The sequence below is a fragment of the Sorex araneus genome, chromosome 3 (genome assembly GCF_027595985.1).
Source record: "Sorex araneus isolate mSorAra2 chromosome 3, mSorAra2.pri, whole genome shotgun sequence".
Lineage (NCBI taxonomy): Eukaryota > Metazoa > Chordata > Mammalia > Eulipotyphla > Soricidae > Sorex > Sorex araneus.
Window position 1 is genome coordinate 104,248,926 of NC_073304.1, and position 16,037 is coordinate 104,264,962.

Sequence of the window (16,037 nt, forward strand, 5' to 3'; positions counted from 1 at the left end):
ATCCTCACCTGCTGGGAGAAAAGGCAGCTGGGATAGAGAAGGGACCACTCAGTAAAGAATGGTTGGAGGGATATCTCGGGATGGGAGATGCGTGCTGGAAGTAGACTATGAACCAAACATGATGTCCTCTTAGCACCTGTATGCAAACCGAAATGCCCAAAAGGAGAGAGAGAATAAGAAGGAGTATGTCTGCCACAGAGGCAGGGGGTGGGAAGGGGTGGTGGTGGTGGGAAGGATACTGGGAACATCGGTGGTGGGGAATGGGCACTGGTGCAGGGATGGGTGCTTGATTTTTGTGTGATCAAAACGTAATCCTGGAAGTTTGTAAGTCTGTAACTGTATCCCACGGTGATTCAATAAAAATAAATAATAATTTGGTCAATGTTTGAAAATCCAGTTATTAGAATAATAGCAATTTTAGATAATTAATGCTAACCTTATTAGGTTAGCATCATTAGTAAGGTTTGATTTCAAAATTATGTTAAAAAATGGACAGGAGTAGAATGGTTCTATTTAAGGTCCAGTAAACAGTAAGCAGTTTCATGGATTTATACATGCTTTATACATTTTTACATGCTGTACACTTTCTTTGAGACTTAATACCAATAGCCCCCCTCCCCCACCGCCCGTTCATTTAAGGAGATAAAAATATTCACTGAATGTGCTTCAGGCCAAATTTGAATATGAACTTTGTGTTATGTAGTCAATGTTCTTTGAGATCTGAACTAACTATGGTGCTTGTTCTCTGGGTCTCAAAATCGCATGCTCCTTCTTACGCATTTTCAGTCATACCATGCAGAATTATGGAGGTAGTATTGCATTCTGATTACAACTTGGCTTAAAATACCTGATTGACTGTATTGACGTTTACAATGTTGAACTTCTGATTAATAATCTGTAATACAAATATCTTTTATTTCCCCCACTCTTGTTACTACATTCCTATAAGGAGAAACATATATATTCCCAATCAAGGCTTAGAAAAGGTCAATCATTAAAGCAACATCATGTAGGGAATATAAGGAAAAATAGCAAATATGAAAACAATAAAGTTCTGAAAACGTATATATACATGCATATATATATTATCATCATCATCATCATCATCATCCCATTGGTCGTCGATTTATTCAAGTGATCTCAGTAATGTCTCCATTCGTCCCAGTCTTGAGATTTTAGGGTCTCATTCCCCTGACCCTGAAAGAATCCAATGCAGCATCACTGGGAAGGATGAGTAAAGAGAGTAACTCTTCCTATCTTACTTGCTCTGTACCTCTGCTGGGGGCTGCAGTTTCGGGAGGTTGCCTAATTTTGGTCAGTCTAGACATTCAATGATAAAGCCTTCTTGCATTTTCACCTAAAGGTAGAATGTGACTCATTTAGTGAATTCTGTTACAACAGATCAGGCACAGGTTGGATGCCTGCAAGGCAAGTACCCTACCCACTGTACTATTGCCCCAGCCTCTCAGCACATTCAAAAATCATTACCAAATAAGAATGCAGGTAAACCAAACATACACCCTCACTGATGGGCGGTTTCCTGTGTCCGACACAAGTTTCAGGAAAATGCAGAATGAACACAGACAAACAAGCACCCCAAACTGGACAGTCATATAAGGAAAAAATTCTTCCTGTTCTCATGGGAGGCAGAGGGTGCCCTTAGATGTGGATTTCTAATTGTGATACCAGAATTAAAAACTACATGACATGGACTGGAATTCAGAAGAGAAATACATGGCAGCTGTAAGTCTAACCATGATGACAATCAAGCTTTGACACCAGACTAGCTCATTTAATGGGAAAACACAAGGCGCATTCAATGGGAAAACATGAGGCCTGGGAAAACACAAGGCTCAGTTTCATGTTCAGAGATGCTTTCAGCAAGAGAAAATGCCTACTTGCCTCTTCTTGGCAAACATCCTATTTCTCTACTAAGCTTTTCTTTTCATTTTTTTTTTCTTTTTGGGTCATACCCAGTGATTCACAGGGGTTACTTCCGGCTCCTGCATTCAGCAATCACTCCTGGCAGTGCTTGGTGGATCATATGGGATACTGGGACTTGAACCGGGGTCAGCCGAGGGTCCTTCCTCCCTCTCTCCCTCCCTTCCTTCCTTCCTTCCTTCCTTCCTTCCTTCCTTCCTTCCTTCCTTCCTTCCTTCCTTCCTTCCTTCCTTCCTTCCTTCCTTCCTTCCTTATCTTCCTCCTTTCCTTCCTTCTTTCCTTCTCTCTTTCCTGCTTTCTTTTGTGCTCAGGGATTACTCCTGCCTCTGCACTCCAGGATCATTCCTGGCTGTACTTGGGGTACTGGGGTACCACATTGAGTACTGGGGATTGAAGATGGCTAGCTGTGTGAGACGCAATCACCCTACCTTCTGTTCTATCACTCCAGCTGCTCTTAGCAGATTCTTTCACAAGCCCATACGTTTGTTCACTATCCCAGCACCAAACATATAAAAACTATGGTGTACAATAAAACTAGTACAAAGGAATTTCATGGTGATAAATAGTAATACTTAGAAAAAGTTACCTCAAATTTACAACTGAAATTAACACCTAACATAGACCAGAAAACAGAAAAAATCAAATGTTTATAGAAAGGATATTATATTTCTCTTTATAATAAAGGCCAATTTCTTTTCTTTTTTTTAACAACTTTTTTTTATTTTTATTTTTTTGCTTTTTGGGTCACACCTGGCGATGCACAGGGGTTACTCCTGGCTCTGCACTCAGGAATCACCCCTGGCCATGCTCAGGGGACCATATGGGATGCTGGGATTCGAACCCGGGTCGGCCGAGTGCAAGGCAAACGCCCTACCCACTGTGCTATCGCTCCAGCCCCAATAAAAGCCAATTTCCATAAAAATCATAACAGGATAAATGTGCAATAGGCAACAAATTGAGAAAAATAAAGTACTTTTGTCTGGGGTAAGAGGAGGAGATTTGGTCTACACCTGGCTGTGTTCAAGGCTTTGTTTTGGCTCTGTGCCCAGGGATCCTCCTACCAGTGCTTGGGGGACCATATGTGGTGCTGGGGATGGAACCCAGGATGGCTGCATGCAAGAGAATTGCCTTACCCACGTTATTATCTCTCCTGCCCATGCAAAGCATCCTAAATATCAACAATAAATTTTGCTGTTGATCTGAAGTCACATATGGCAGTGTTGAGGGCTTGCTCCTGTTTCAGGCTTAGGGGTCATTCCTAACAGGGCTCGAAAGAACATAATACAGTGCTGTGAACTGAATCAGGATCTACTGCATGAAAGGCAACTACATACCCCCTTTGCTGTCATTCTTGGCCCAAGCTCAATAATAAAACAACAAATAATCCAGTTATATAAAGCACTTGACGGGACCAGTACAGCAGGTGGGGTGTTTGCCTTACATGTGGCTCACATGGTTTTCATCCCCAGCATCACATATGGTCCCCTAATCTTTTCCAGAATTAATTCATAAGTGCAGAACCAGGAGTAAAACCAAATCCCCACCCCCCCCAAAAGGCACTAGGAAGGAAATTGTGAAAAGATATATAAATGAGCAACACATGAAGAGACGATCAACATTATATGTCAGAGATGAGAGCAATTCAAGTTATAATAGTTATGTGAACATTAGAAAGAGAGAAAATGAAAATTGCAATTCTTATAAAGAATTTGGGCTGGAGTGATAGCACAGCAGTAGGGCATTTGCCTTGCACAAGTCTCCCACCCCCCACCCCCGTTCTGATTCCTCTGCCCCTCTCAGAAAGCCTGACAAGCTATCAAGAGTATCTTGCCCGCATGGCAGAGCCTGGGAAGCTGTCCGTGGTGTATTAAATATGCCAAATACAGTAACAACAGTCTCAAAATGGAGATGTTGGGGCCGGAGTGATAGCACAGCGGGGAAGGCGCTTACTTTGCACATGGCCGACCCGGCTTCGATCCTCGGCATCCCATATGGTCCCCTGAGCACCGCCAGGAGTGATTCCCGAGTGCAGACCCAGGAATGACCCCTGAGCATCGCTGGGTGTGACCCAAAAAACAAAACAAAACAAAAAAATCAAAATGGAGATGTTACAGGTGCCCACTCGAGCAAATTGATGAGCAATGGGATGACAGTGACAGTGATAAAGAACTTACAAGACTATAGTGCTAACAGATTTATAGAACAACTTATAAAAGCTTGTATAAGCTGTAATGGTCCAGAACTGTGGAAAACAGTTTGGTGGTACTGAAAACATCAAACATGTATTTCCCATTTAAGAAGGAAGGAACATATAAAGAACATACCCCCTTCCATGGGCTGGAGCGATACCACAGCAGTATTTTTGCATTTGCCTTGCATGCAGCTAACCTGGGTTCGATTCCTCAGCCCCTCTCGGAGAGCCCAGAAGGTACCGAGAGTATCTTGCCCGAATGGCAGAGCCTGGCAAGGTACCTGTTGCATATTCGATATGCCCAAAACAGTAACAAACAAATCTCACAATGGAGATGTTACTGGTGCCCGCTCGAGCAAATCGATGAGCAATGGGATGACAATGACAGTGACAGTGACCCCCCTCCACATCAAATTGTAAATATTCCTGCATACTGAAGATCATATTCATGATAACTCTATTCACTGGAGTCAGAAGGTAAGAACACCCATATGGTTTATTAACAAATAAAGACAGAAAAGTGGCTTATACAACTGTACCACAGACCTTAGTACAGATATTACATCTCTGATACTTGTAGACCTCATTCTGGCATCCTGGCTGGAGAATCCTGAAGCCTGGTTTGGGCTGTGCACAGATCCCCAGCCCAGGCCTCATGTTCGGGGCTTCCCATGACAATCAGACGCACTGCGTGTGCTTTGTGGAAACCTCTTCTGATGCCGCAGTGTGGGCACTGCTGCTGCCGCTGAGAACTTCACCTGCGTGGACACACTGACCTTCTCCCGGAGGAGCTTCCCCATAGGAGAGTCCGAATGTGGACTCGGAGGAGGGACAGCAGGAGGAGGGACAGCAGGCAAGATACAGCTGGCTCCATGCACCCCCTTTTCAGGGGATGGCTCTGACACTGGTTATGGAGCAGGGGTCCTGGGGTCACCTTATGGGAACCTCCAACGGGGCCTGAGTATCTCCTGGGAAAGAAGTGGTAAAATCCGGTCCAGAGCGTGGGGGCTGTGGATGTGGAGTACAGGGACCTTGTAGGGGTGGGAGGCCCTCTGGGCTCATTGCATCACTGCCAGCATCTCCACAGCATCTCACTGGTTTCCACCTTCCTCAAAGGCATCAGGAGTCAGCTTGGAGTCTCTGGAGTCCTTACTTCCCAAAGAAGACAACCTGGGGTCATCAGAAAGGAAACTAAAGCCACCGCCTTAAGGACACACACACACACACACACACACACACACACACACACACACACACTTACAGACATACAGACACTTGTGTACAGGACCTAAGAAAATAAAGATAAATGGACATAGTTGTACATCTGAGAAAAATAATTCCAGAGGGGGAAAGATGAGGGAAATGACCACACATGAGCTGTTTACGTTTAAGAGCTCGGGAGCCTGAATAAGCTATGATTTGTGGGCACTGAGAACTCAGTAAGATACAGACACAGTCCACCTGTGGAAGATCAGAGAACTGAAAGAAGAGCAGGCCCAGCTAGGACATCCTGGAATTGTACACACACACACACACACACACACACACACACACACACACACACACACACAAAACTGCATTTCATCAGAACGTCTGAAGGCAGAATCAAATTAAAACCTTTTATTAATATACTCATAAAATTGCTTGTCATTTACAATTAAGAATACATATTGATAGGGGCACACAATTGAACAAAGTACTAGCAAGTGGATTCGAAGAACATGAAAGAGAATTATAAACCATGAGCAGGAGGAATAATCTCAGACAGGTCAAGTCACATTAACGTCCAGACACGAAATAAACACAATAAAAATTCAAAGCTACCCGATCATTTCACTTCGTGCAGAAAAGACCAGGGGAACATCCAACACAGTATTTTATGATTAATTTGATGGGAGGAGTGTTGAGTCACACCCAGCAGTGCTCAGGGCTCACTCCTGGGCGTGCTCGGGGGACCCTTTGGGGCTCCATAATTAAACCGGGTCAACTGGGAGCAAGGCAAGCGCCCTCCCCGCTGTATTATTACTCCAGCCTGACTTTTGATATCATAAATTTTCTTCTCACATTTAAGTTTCTCAGCTCATCCACGTAGTTTTCAGTGAGTAAAATAAGAGTTGCAGTGACCGTCGCCCAATAAATGCACGCCCTTCTTTATCCCCACTCTGTTTTTGTCCCCGCTCTCAGGTTAGCAAAGTACAGCCGCCCTCAACTACAAAGGGGCCTCCGGACGGGCGCAGAGGCCTGTGGGAAGTGTAGTCCCCCCAAACGACAGTTCCCAGGGGGCTTTGCGACGCGCTCCGCCCACTTCCGCTGGAGGGAACCGCCCCTGGGCTGGTCCTTCCGCTCTGGTCCACGTGGACCGAGACTCCCGGGACCCGAGGCGGATCTCCCGAGCCGGGGACTCTTCTGCAGAGGCCGAGAGGTGCGTGATGGCCCGGGTGCCGCTGCGAGGCTGGGGGACGCCGGGTGCGGACAGATGCAGGAGCTGAGGAGTGGGCGAGCAGGGGGAGGTGGGCAGAGGCGGGAGGGAGCCCCCCTTGGGAGCGCGCGGCCCCTCCTGCCTGGCCGCTGGGTCTCCGCAGCGGCGCGGGCCGGCGGGGCCGCACGGGGAAGGGCCGGGGCAGGCTGGACCCCGAGTGCCCGCGGTTGGCGGGCGGGACACGGTCCCCCCTCCCGGCCCGCCGCGGGACCCGCACCCGGGTCGGGGTCCCGTCTCGGCGTGCAGGATGCTGGGTAGACGGGCGGGGGTCACAACAGAAGGTCTGCGGGGGCTGGGAGGGGGAGGGAGGAGGGAGAGGGCTCCCCGCCCTGCTCGGGGTCCTTCCTGCAGGGTCCCGGGACGGGGCGGACCCTGGGGCTTGGATTCCGGGGGCCGCGCGGCCGGAGCTCCGCCCGCTGCCCCGTCCGCCCCGCCCTGGGCATCTGCTCTCTCGGGGGCGGGGGGGACGGGCTTGGGTGCTTCCGGGGACCCTGAGCCCCAGCCCTATCTCAGGGTCCGCCCAGCTGAGCAGGACTGCCTGAATCCCAGTTTATTTTTATTTTTTATTTTTTTTATTATTATTTTTTTTAATATTTTATGCTCCCCCAAAATAATTCAGTTTATGGGGCCGGAGCAATAGTCTTGAGCTTAGCTGACTCAGGTTTGATACTTGGCATTACGTATGGTCTTCTGAACACCACCAGGAGTAAACCGTGAGCGTAGAGCCAGGAGTAAGCCCTGAGCATTGCTGGGTATGGCCCCAAAACAAAAACAAAAACCAATCAGTTTAGAATTCACTAAAGTATGTACTCAGTTCCCCCTCTTGGATGTACATGTAGAAAGTATAAAAACTGTCAATGTATGATACTTCCTACAGGACTCCTGCCATTTGGTATGCTGATTTAGAATGAATCCCAGTTTAATTCCCTCCCCACACGCGCTGCCTTCCGTACCGTTCCGCAGTGTGACTCTCTCGGGTGCCCTGTGTCCCGGTGTGTGTCAGAGCTCCTGGCCCTGCAGTGACTTACCGGTGTGTCTGCTTTGTAGTCACTTATCCAGGCACTTCACTGACATGACTTCTCTGTTCTTTTCTCTCATCCTCAACCATTATCAGCAGCGACCCCTGACATTTTCTTTCCGAGTTTTTTGCCATTTGTGGGCTGGAGCGATAGCACAGCGGGTAGGGCGTTTGCCTTTCACGCGGCTGACCCGGGTTCGATTCCTCCGCCCCTCTTGGAGAAGCCGGCAAGCTACCGGCAAGCTATCGCGCCCGCACGGCAGAGCCTGGCAAGCTACCCGTGGCGTATTCGATATGCCAAAACAGTAACAATAAGTCTCACAATGCGAGACGTTACTGGTGCCCGCTCGAACAAATGGATGAGCAAAGGGATGACAGTGACAGTGACAGTGGGCTGTAGTGCAGCTGGAATCATCGGTTTCATCCTTCTTTCAGGTGGGCTTTCAGGTAGCAAGCATGTGGTGGACCCTCTCTTGTCTTTCCGTCAGGTGAAATCACATTTAAGTACTGAATAATTGGCTCTTGTTTGTTTGGGGGCCACACCTGGTGGTTCTTAGCGCTTTCCCCTGGCTCAGCACTCAGGGCTCACCCCTGGGGGTCAGGGGACCGACCTGCTGTGTATCGCTCTGAGCCCTGAGGAATATCTTTGAACGTGGCCTGTTTGCCTTCTGAATATGAGTATCTGCTTTTCACTGCGCGTGCAACCGTGGGTTTCCCTTGAGTGTGTGTGCAGTGACATCAGAGCTCTCCTTTCTTTGGTTTAATGACGTTTTTCTGTTGTTCTGATGAGAAACTATTCTTCACTCTTATGTACTGGTGCCGGTGTTCCCTCCTTTCCCTGCTGCCGTAAAGATCTCCTTCTTTGCATCTTGTAGTTACTGAGGTATCTGGAGTAACATTCTCACTGCTCACACCTTTCACCAAAGCCATGGTTTTACTCACTGATTTTATGTATTTCCTTCCTTCCACCCTTCCTGCTAGTCTTACTCTTTCTCTCCCTCTCTCCCTCCCTCTCTTCCCCTCTTCCTCCCTCCCTCCCTCCCTTCCTCTCTCCCTTCCTTCTTTCCTTCCTTTTGTGTTTGGGCATACCCAGCTCTGCTCAAGGATTGCTCCTGATTGTTCTCTCAGAGATCACTCCAGATGATGCTCAGGGGATCATAGGCATTGTCGGGGACTAAATCTGAGTTGGCCGTGTGCAAGGGAGCAGCACCAATCCCTGCCCTATCTCTCAGGTTGTTGTGTTTTTTTTCTTTTTTGACAACATTCAGTCGTACTCAGGGCTTACTGTTGGCACCATGCTCAGAAATAGTCATTGTTTCTTGTTTTGTCACTGGTCACTGTCATCCTGTTGCTCATTGATTTGCTCGAGCGGGCACAGCAGTAACGTCTCCATTCATCCTAGCTCAGAGATTTTAGCAGCCTCTATTTACTCCCAATGGAAGAACTTCAGTCTCAAAGTATACAGAATAAAAAATTATCTTTTTTCATTGCAAGGCAAAAACCTACCCACTAAACTACAGCACTGATTCAGGGGTTGTCTATGAGCACAGAGCCTGGAGTAGTAAGCCTTGGGCACAGCCATCTGTGGCCCAATCAAAGGAAAGAAAGAAAACGTTCACATTCTGTTCTGTACTTTCCCTTTCTTTCTGGAACTCTAAGTGTAAGTCATGCACACTGTTTTCTCAAGTCCTTTTTCTTTCTTCTTGTTAGGATCGCAGGGAAGCATTTATTTTAGGAAAAGAAAACGTAGCAGAGGCACTCCTGCAAGAATGGGAATGAGAGTCCGAAGGGAACCCGCTGGCTGCCGCTGCCGCTGTTTCTCTCTCTCTCCTCTACGCTTTTTATTTCCTCATCCCCTTCCCCTTCTACCCCCCCAATGGGTGGGGATATCTGGACGCTAAGATTTTAACCATCTCTGGTGTTTCTAGGGGTTGCCATAACAACTGTATGTGGGCATACCGGTGGGTTTACTGAATGCAAGTCAGAGAGAAACACGAAATCAGAAAATAGTCAAGTTTTATATCCAGTTGGGTCTGCACACTGAGCAGTTAACTGGCTTGCAAGGTTGTTCTAAGCGATGCACCGGGTTCATCTGCGCAGGGGATCTGCAAACTCATATTCCCCTGTGTCCTTGCTTGATTTAACCCATCAGGCCGCACTGAACAGACACCCTAAAAGGGAAGATCTTGAAGGGGGCCTCAGATTGGTCACATTTTCTCACAGCCGTTAGTTAGCACCTGTGTAGCCTTACTGCCAGACAGTCTGTTAGTACTGGTTGGTTTCTCCATTTTATTGAGTGTTCTAGAACCTTGTCCAGACTGTTGCTCTGAACTATCTATCACAACTATTTATTTTATTTTTTTTTTTTTACTCTTTATTTTTTGTGTGTGTTCTTTGAATGCTTTTATTCCCCTTTCTGTATTCCAATCTTTTTTTTTTTTTAATTCTTTTATTGATTCACCATGTGGAAAGTTACAAAGCTTTAGGTTAAAGTCTTAGTTATACAATGCTCAAACACCCATCCCTTCCCCAGTGCACATATTCCACCACCAAGAATCTCGATATACCTCCCCCCTTCCCCCCACCTCCCCAGCTATCACAACTATTTAAACAACTGCTTTGATGATGTTTTAAAAATAGCGTCTTAGGCTGGGGCTGGAGCGATAGCACAGCGGGTAGGGCGTTTGCCTTGCACGCGGCCGACCCGGGTTCGAATCCCAGCATCCCATATGGTCCCCTGAGCACCGCCAGGAGTAATTCCTGAGTGTAGAACCAGGAGTAACCCCTGTGCATCGCCAGGTGTGCCCCAAAAAGCAAAAAAAAAAAATAGCGTCTTAGGGGCTGGAGACTTAGCACAGCGGGTAGGGCGTTTGCCTTGCACGCGGCCGACCCGGGTTCAAATCCCAGCATCCCATATGGTCCCCTGAGCACGGCCAGGGGTAATTCCTGAGTGCAGAGCCAGGAGTAACCCCTGTGCATCGCCAGGTATGACCCAAAAAGAAAAAAAAAAAAAATAGCGTCTTAGCCTTTTCCCAGGATTTGTTTTGTTTGGTTTTGTATTCTGTCCCACCCCCAGTGCTTGGATTCCAATCAGAGATCCATTATTTTCATACAGTATCTCAATGTCACTTGTAGTGACAGTGTAATTTATTTATTTTTCTGTTTTCCCTTGTTTTCTTTATGCCCAGGGCGGTGCCCCAGGGTTGCTGGCGATCAGACCCAGGGCTCCTATGTGAATCGTAAGCACTCCGTGGCCCATGAATCTGTTTCTTCTGAAAACTCCATTCTGGAGGATTTTTTAAGTTTAAAAAAAAAAAAAAACCTTTGTAATTTCTTTATTACTTGTTTGGGGCCACTCCCGGCAGTGCTCGGGGCTTACTCTGACTCTGTGCTCAGGGATCCATCCTGCAAGGCTGGGAATTGAACCCAGGTCTCTTGCATGCAAGGCAAGCGCCCTACCTGATGTGTGTCGTGTCACTCTGGTTCTGTTTCACTTTTTATCGAAGTGTAGTGGTTCACAACCTTGTATAATCATTATTTCTTATTTTTATTTTTTTCCTTAATTTTTTTCCTCCCCTGTATGGAGATCTGGGACTGCTGTGCTGTATGTCGCAGCAACCAAAGAATTGGACAAGGTGGACTAGAATAAGTCCCAGAGACAAGCGGGCTTTTCTCACCCTTTTCCCATTACCTGGGAGTAGTATGTCCTGTGGATTCGGTCTTCATTTCTAAACGGTTGGAAAAGCTGAATGTTTTTCCACGTGCCACATTTTTCAGCTTTGGAGTTCTACCCAGCGGTGCTGAGGGCTTACTCCTGGCTTTGCACTTTGGAATCCTTCCTGGCAGTGCTCGGGGACCATATGGGATGGCGGGGATCGAACCTTTGTCGGGCATGTGAAAGACAAGTGCTGCCCCTGCTGCACTATTTCTCCAGCCCAAGTATTACTCTGTTTAGTAGCGTCCCATAATTGAACTCTATTTTAGTATTGGGGTCACAGACAGTGCTCTCAGGGGCTACTCAGGGTATGCTACTAGGCACTGGTCTCACATTGCTAACGACCACTCAGTACAAGTGATAGACCCAGGGTTCATTCCTACAAGGCTTGCACTCGGGCCCGTGAGCCATCTCCATCCATGGCCTTCGCTACCTGGTTGTGTCCATTCCTGCGTGTTAGATAGTACTTCTATACCTTCGACTGAACTCTGTGGGTTAAACAAATTTTTCATTCTTAAAATTCTACAGACTGGAAAGTCAGTATCAAGTTGCCTTCCAGTTCAGATGTGTTCCTGATTTACAGCTGAATCTTTCCTTCTGAGTTCGTGTGTCGCAAGAGGGAGGAAGATGACATGTCTTTGTCCTTTTACGAGGTCATAGCCAATTATAGGAGAGGTACCTCAGTTAAGGCTTCTTTGAAAATTGCCTCCTGGGATGGCAAGATCGCTGAGTGGGCTGGACTGCATGGTCTGAATGCAGGAGTCCAAGGCACCGAGTGACGTCCCGTTATTGCTTTGAATTCATTAAAATATATGGTTCACGTGAAAGAACTAATGGGGTTTGGGTCCTCATCTTTGGGTCTCCGGTGACATGTAATGTGTCAGGACAAATGACTGGTTTTGCATTTTTGCTCCAGATAAGAGTAACCCTGTTTCGAGAATTGGTATTCTGGGAGATTCATTCAGTTCTATATTTATACTTAGGTTTCCCAACAATAAGCTTCTTTATGGAGAATTTTATTAACACTTTTATTCATGGCAATATGTGTGTTATTAATATGGGATACTGTGGCGCTATTTTTATGAAGTCATAATAAAGAGGTTTGTATGTTTCTTTTTGTTTTTGCTTTGGGGCCATACCTGGCAGTGCCCAGGGCTTGCTCCTGACGTTGCACTCAGGGATTTTTGTTGTCACCGTCCCTCGATGACCTGGGTCCACTGGTGCTTTCGGGGCTGATGACCATGCCCCCAGCCGATGGATGAAGGAAGGGGTTGGGGGCGCATGGCGGCTAGTAATCAGTGGCCCTTTCTTTAAGTCGGCATTATAGAGAAACCGTGAGGGTTGGGGCAGCACTACACACAGGTGTGGTTGAACATGAACATTAACAGTGAACGGATGTAAAGCTGCTTCTTCAGGGGGAGTGCTTCTGCGAGACCCGTCTCAGGACTGAATTTCATCCTGGGGCTCCAGCACTCCAGATTCCTTCTGGGAGATCAGCCCAAGTGCAGAATTCCAAGGCCATAGTGATTTTTTTCCTTTCTTTTTTGGTAATCCCCATAAACAATCCTATTCAATGTGCTTCTTACTAATATTTCTAGTCATTTCTGATAAACACAGTAAGAGTCAGGGACTTTTATTTGTACCCTAGATTAAGCTTCGAATCATCTCTCGAACTCATAGGAAAGGGTGTCTTTTCCTGCGGACATCTCCCGATATTTCCAGACTGCAGTCCTCAGGCCAGGTGAGTTTTTCCTCACTTCAGCAGGGTCTTATTCAGTTACTGCTTTTGGGTCTTGTCAGAGTTTGTCCCGTGAATATGCTCTTAACTTATGATATTTCTTATGGCACTGAGGTGTCCCGTGTTGAACTAGGGTAGCTTACAGCTTGCCATGGGTCCATCCAAGACCCTTCTGGGACCCGCCTTTTGGGTGTATGGCACTGCGGTCAATCTAAGGGCAACTAAGCCTTAAATCAAGTGAACTGGATGAATGCCCAGGAGTAAATATTATTCAGAGTCAATTAACTCCCATGTTATCCCAAAAGCGTAACTGTCTTCCTGTGTCGATACCAAAAGGCCATTGCTCTAGAATCAAAGTATGCAGAGGACATAAAGGAAAGAGAAGAGCTGTATTTCACTGGCATGTACAAAATCCAGAGCCTTCAGAAGGTTTGACTTTACAAGTTATCCTTCTGATGGAGACACTTGTGACTAACAGATAGGGGGAGCAGAGCACAAAGGAGAGAGTAAAGATAAACACAGAGGATTGGGAGTGGCCTGATGAGGTAGGGTGTGCCTCAGGAGCACTGTGGTGGGTGTGGTTCGGTCAACCTAAGCTCTCTTAGGGAGGAGAAGGGAAAACCCAATGTGGAACCTAAAATGCTTGGAACTGTGACCTAGCAAGGGATCACTCCTGTTGGGTTGGGAGATTATCTGGGATGTGGGACTAAACCCGGGTTGGCCACATGCAAGGCACATGACCGGCACACTCTGCTATTGTTCCGGCCCCAGGGTTAGAATAGTCTGCCGCTGACTGAGAGAAATACACCGCTACAGGCCATGGTTCTGTTTGAGGAAGTGGCCGTGGACTTCACCTGGGAAGAGTGGCAGCACCTGGACTGGGAGCAGAGGAGCCTGTACAGGGATGTGATGCTGGAAACCTACAATCACCTGGAGTCAGTGGGTGAGTGAAGCTCCCAGTCACTGCCTGCTCAGCTTTTCTTAGTAAATGAATATACTACTACTTAGGGATTTAACCTTGAAGGGTTTGTACAAGTTTATTTTAAGGCCCTCTTACAAGTGAGTAAAGAAATGCTATTTTAGAAAAACAAAACAAAAGTCATATGACCATTCACCCTCTAATCAAAGATTTATGTGACCCTCTACCTTTCCCTTGTTTTCAGTATTTGTTTCTTCTTGTTACATGACAATAATTCCCCTGTGTGCTGGAGAGATAGTCCATCCAGTAGGGTTGCACTCTCTGGGTCTCTCCCCAGCGTTCCATATGGGTCTGAGCACCTCGAGGAGTAATTCCTGAGTGCAGAGCCAGGAGTAAGTCCTGAGAACAGCTGGGTGTGGCCCCAAACAAACAGAAGCAAAATTACTTGGGGTCATAAAGTTACAGTGTTGTTTAGTTTATGGTGTTGAGGTTTTACTATAAATTTATTACATTACTCCATCACTAAAATGCCCATGAAGCTCCACCACTGCCCTTTTTAAAATATTGAATCACCATGAGATACACATTAGTTCTCAAGTTCTTCGTAATTGGGTTGCAGTCATACAATGTTCCGCCACCCTCCCTTCACAAGTGTACGTTTCCCACCACCAATCCACAGTTTCTTTCTGCCCCTCCCCAACCTAACCTCTGTAGCAAACTGTCCCACTCACCCCACCCCTCCCTCCCTTCCTCATGTCTTCTCCAGAGTTATCATTTCCAGTTATTCTCATAGTAGTTCCTTCTCTCATAACAGTACTCCCTACCCCCACTTAATGCCAAGCTTCCTACCATGGTCCAGGGTTAGTTGGATTGATCAATCAGTTGGGGGCGCAGAGATAAGTAAGGTGTGTGGAATGTTTAAGCACGGAGGGCCGAGCTCTCAGACCATTCGGCATTGATCCATAACTGCAACCTCCTTTTATGGGTTAATGATCAGAATATCTAGCATTCCTCAGAGTCAATCAAAGTACAGAGGATCCAACACATCGGAGTACATGTTATCTTGTAACCTAATGATGCACAAAGCTCCTGATGAAGCAAGCCAGACCACCTCGTAATCGTTACATCCCACTCCCATACATTCCACATCCTCTTTCTCAATCTATCTAGATTTAGACAGGCTTACACAGTAACCTATTAGGATTTGTTTAACCTCATCTAAGCGTAGCACAGCACAGGCCGTCTATAACAGAGAGTGGCTGCATTGTGACATGCTGACCCCGGCCCAGTTCAAACAGAGTTCCTAGCTGGTTGCAGCTATGACCCGGCCTTGCTTGCAGGGCCGCGTCTTTGGAACTTCTTAATGACTCCGGTCAGGCTCCGACATCTCCCCTTTCTGTTCTGCAGCAAGTTTAGCCATCATGGCGATGTTAGCAGCCTGTTGTTGGGCTATTCCACTTTGTTCTCGGAACTTTCTACGGGCTACACAAAATAAAAGCAACAACGGGATCTTGAGAATAAACATGCCAGTAGAGCTTCCCATAAGACCTCGCATATGATTTACAGGGTTTAATTGAGAAATTCCATCAGACAGTCCGGCCCATATGCTATCAGACCCCAAGGTTTGCAAGTGATTCTGAAATGTAGAATGAATGGTTTTTTTTTTTTGCAGCTGTATAATTTTGTCGGTCACATTGTGATGGCTTAACAAATTCATTGTAACCTTTACCCATGGAAATTCAGATTTGTTACATGTCACATGCTTTGGCTAAAGCATGTGGTTTTCCAGTCACATTTTATAGCCAACTGCCTTTTTAAGCTGAAAGCTGGTCATCAAGCAGGGTAACAGTTTGTGTCCCATTGCCAGTTCTTCTTGTAATTCTGCATCAGTTTGCCTTTGAGCAGTCCACGGTCTTTCAGGGTTCTCGAGGCATTTCTTGATGAATTCAGCAGTCTGACACTTGCCGCTTTGTGATTCCCGTCGTTGCCGTGGTAGCAGCGATGGCAATGAGTCCCACAACAGGGGCAATCAGGAG

At 46.7% G+C, this 16,037-nt stretch overlaps 1 protein-coding gene across 4 annotated transcripts in view; it reads left to right on the forward strand.

Annotated features, from left to right (window-relative positions):
* The first annotated feature begins 6,459 nt into the window (after positions 1-6,459).
* Positions 6,460-16,037, forward strand: part of LOC101544126 (peptidyl-prolyl cis-trans isomerase B-like) — a 67,609-nt gene continuing 58,031 nt past the window's right edge. For 3 of the 4 annotated variants that reach the window (XM_055132613.1, XM_055132614.1, XM_055132612.1), the window contains exons 1-3: positions 6,460-6,554; positions 12,993-13,085; positions 13,854-14,025. In XM_055132613.1, coding sequence (XP_054988588.1) covers positions 13,902-14,025 — 124 coding nt within the window. In that variant the 5' untranslated portion in view covers positions 6,460-6,554; positions 12,993-13,085; positions 13,854-13,901. The remainder of the gene's footprint in view (positions 6,555-12,992; positions 13,086-13,853; positions 14,026-16,037) is intronic. The other variant, XM_055132615.1, reaches the window with a different exon arrangement.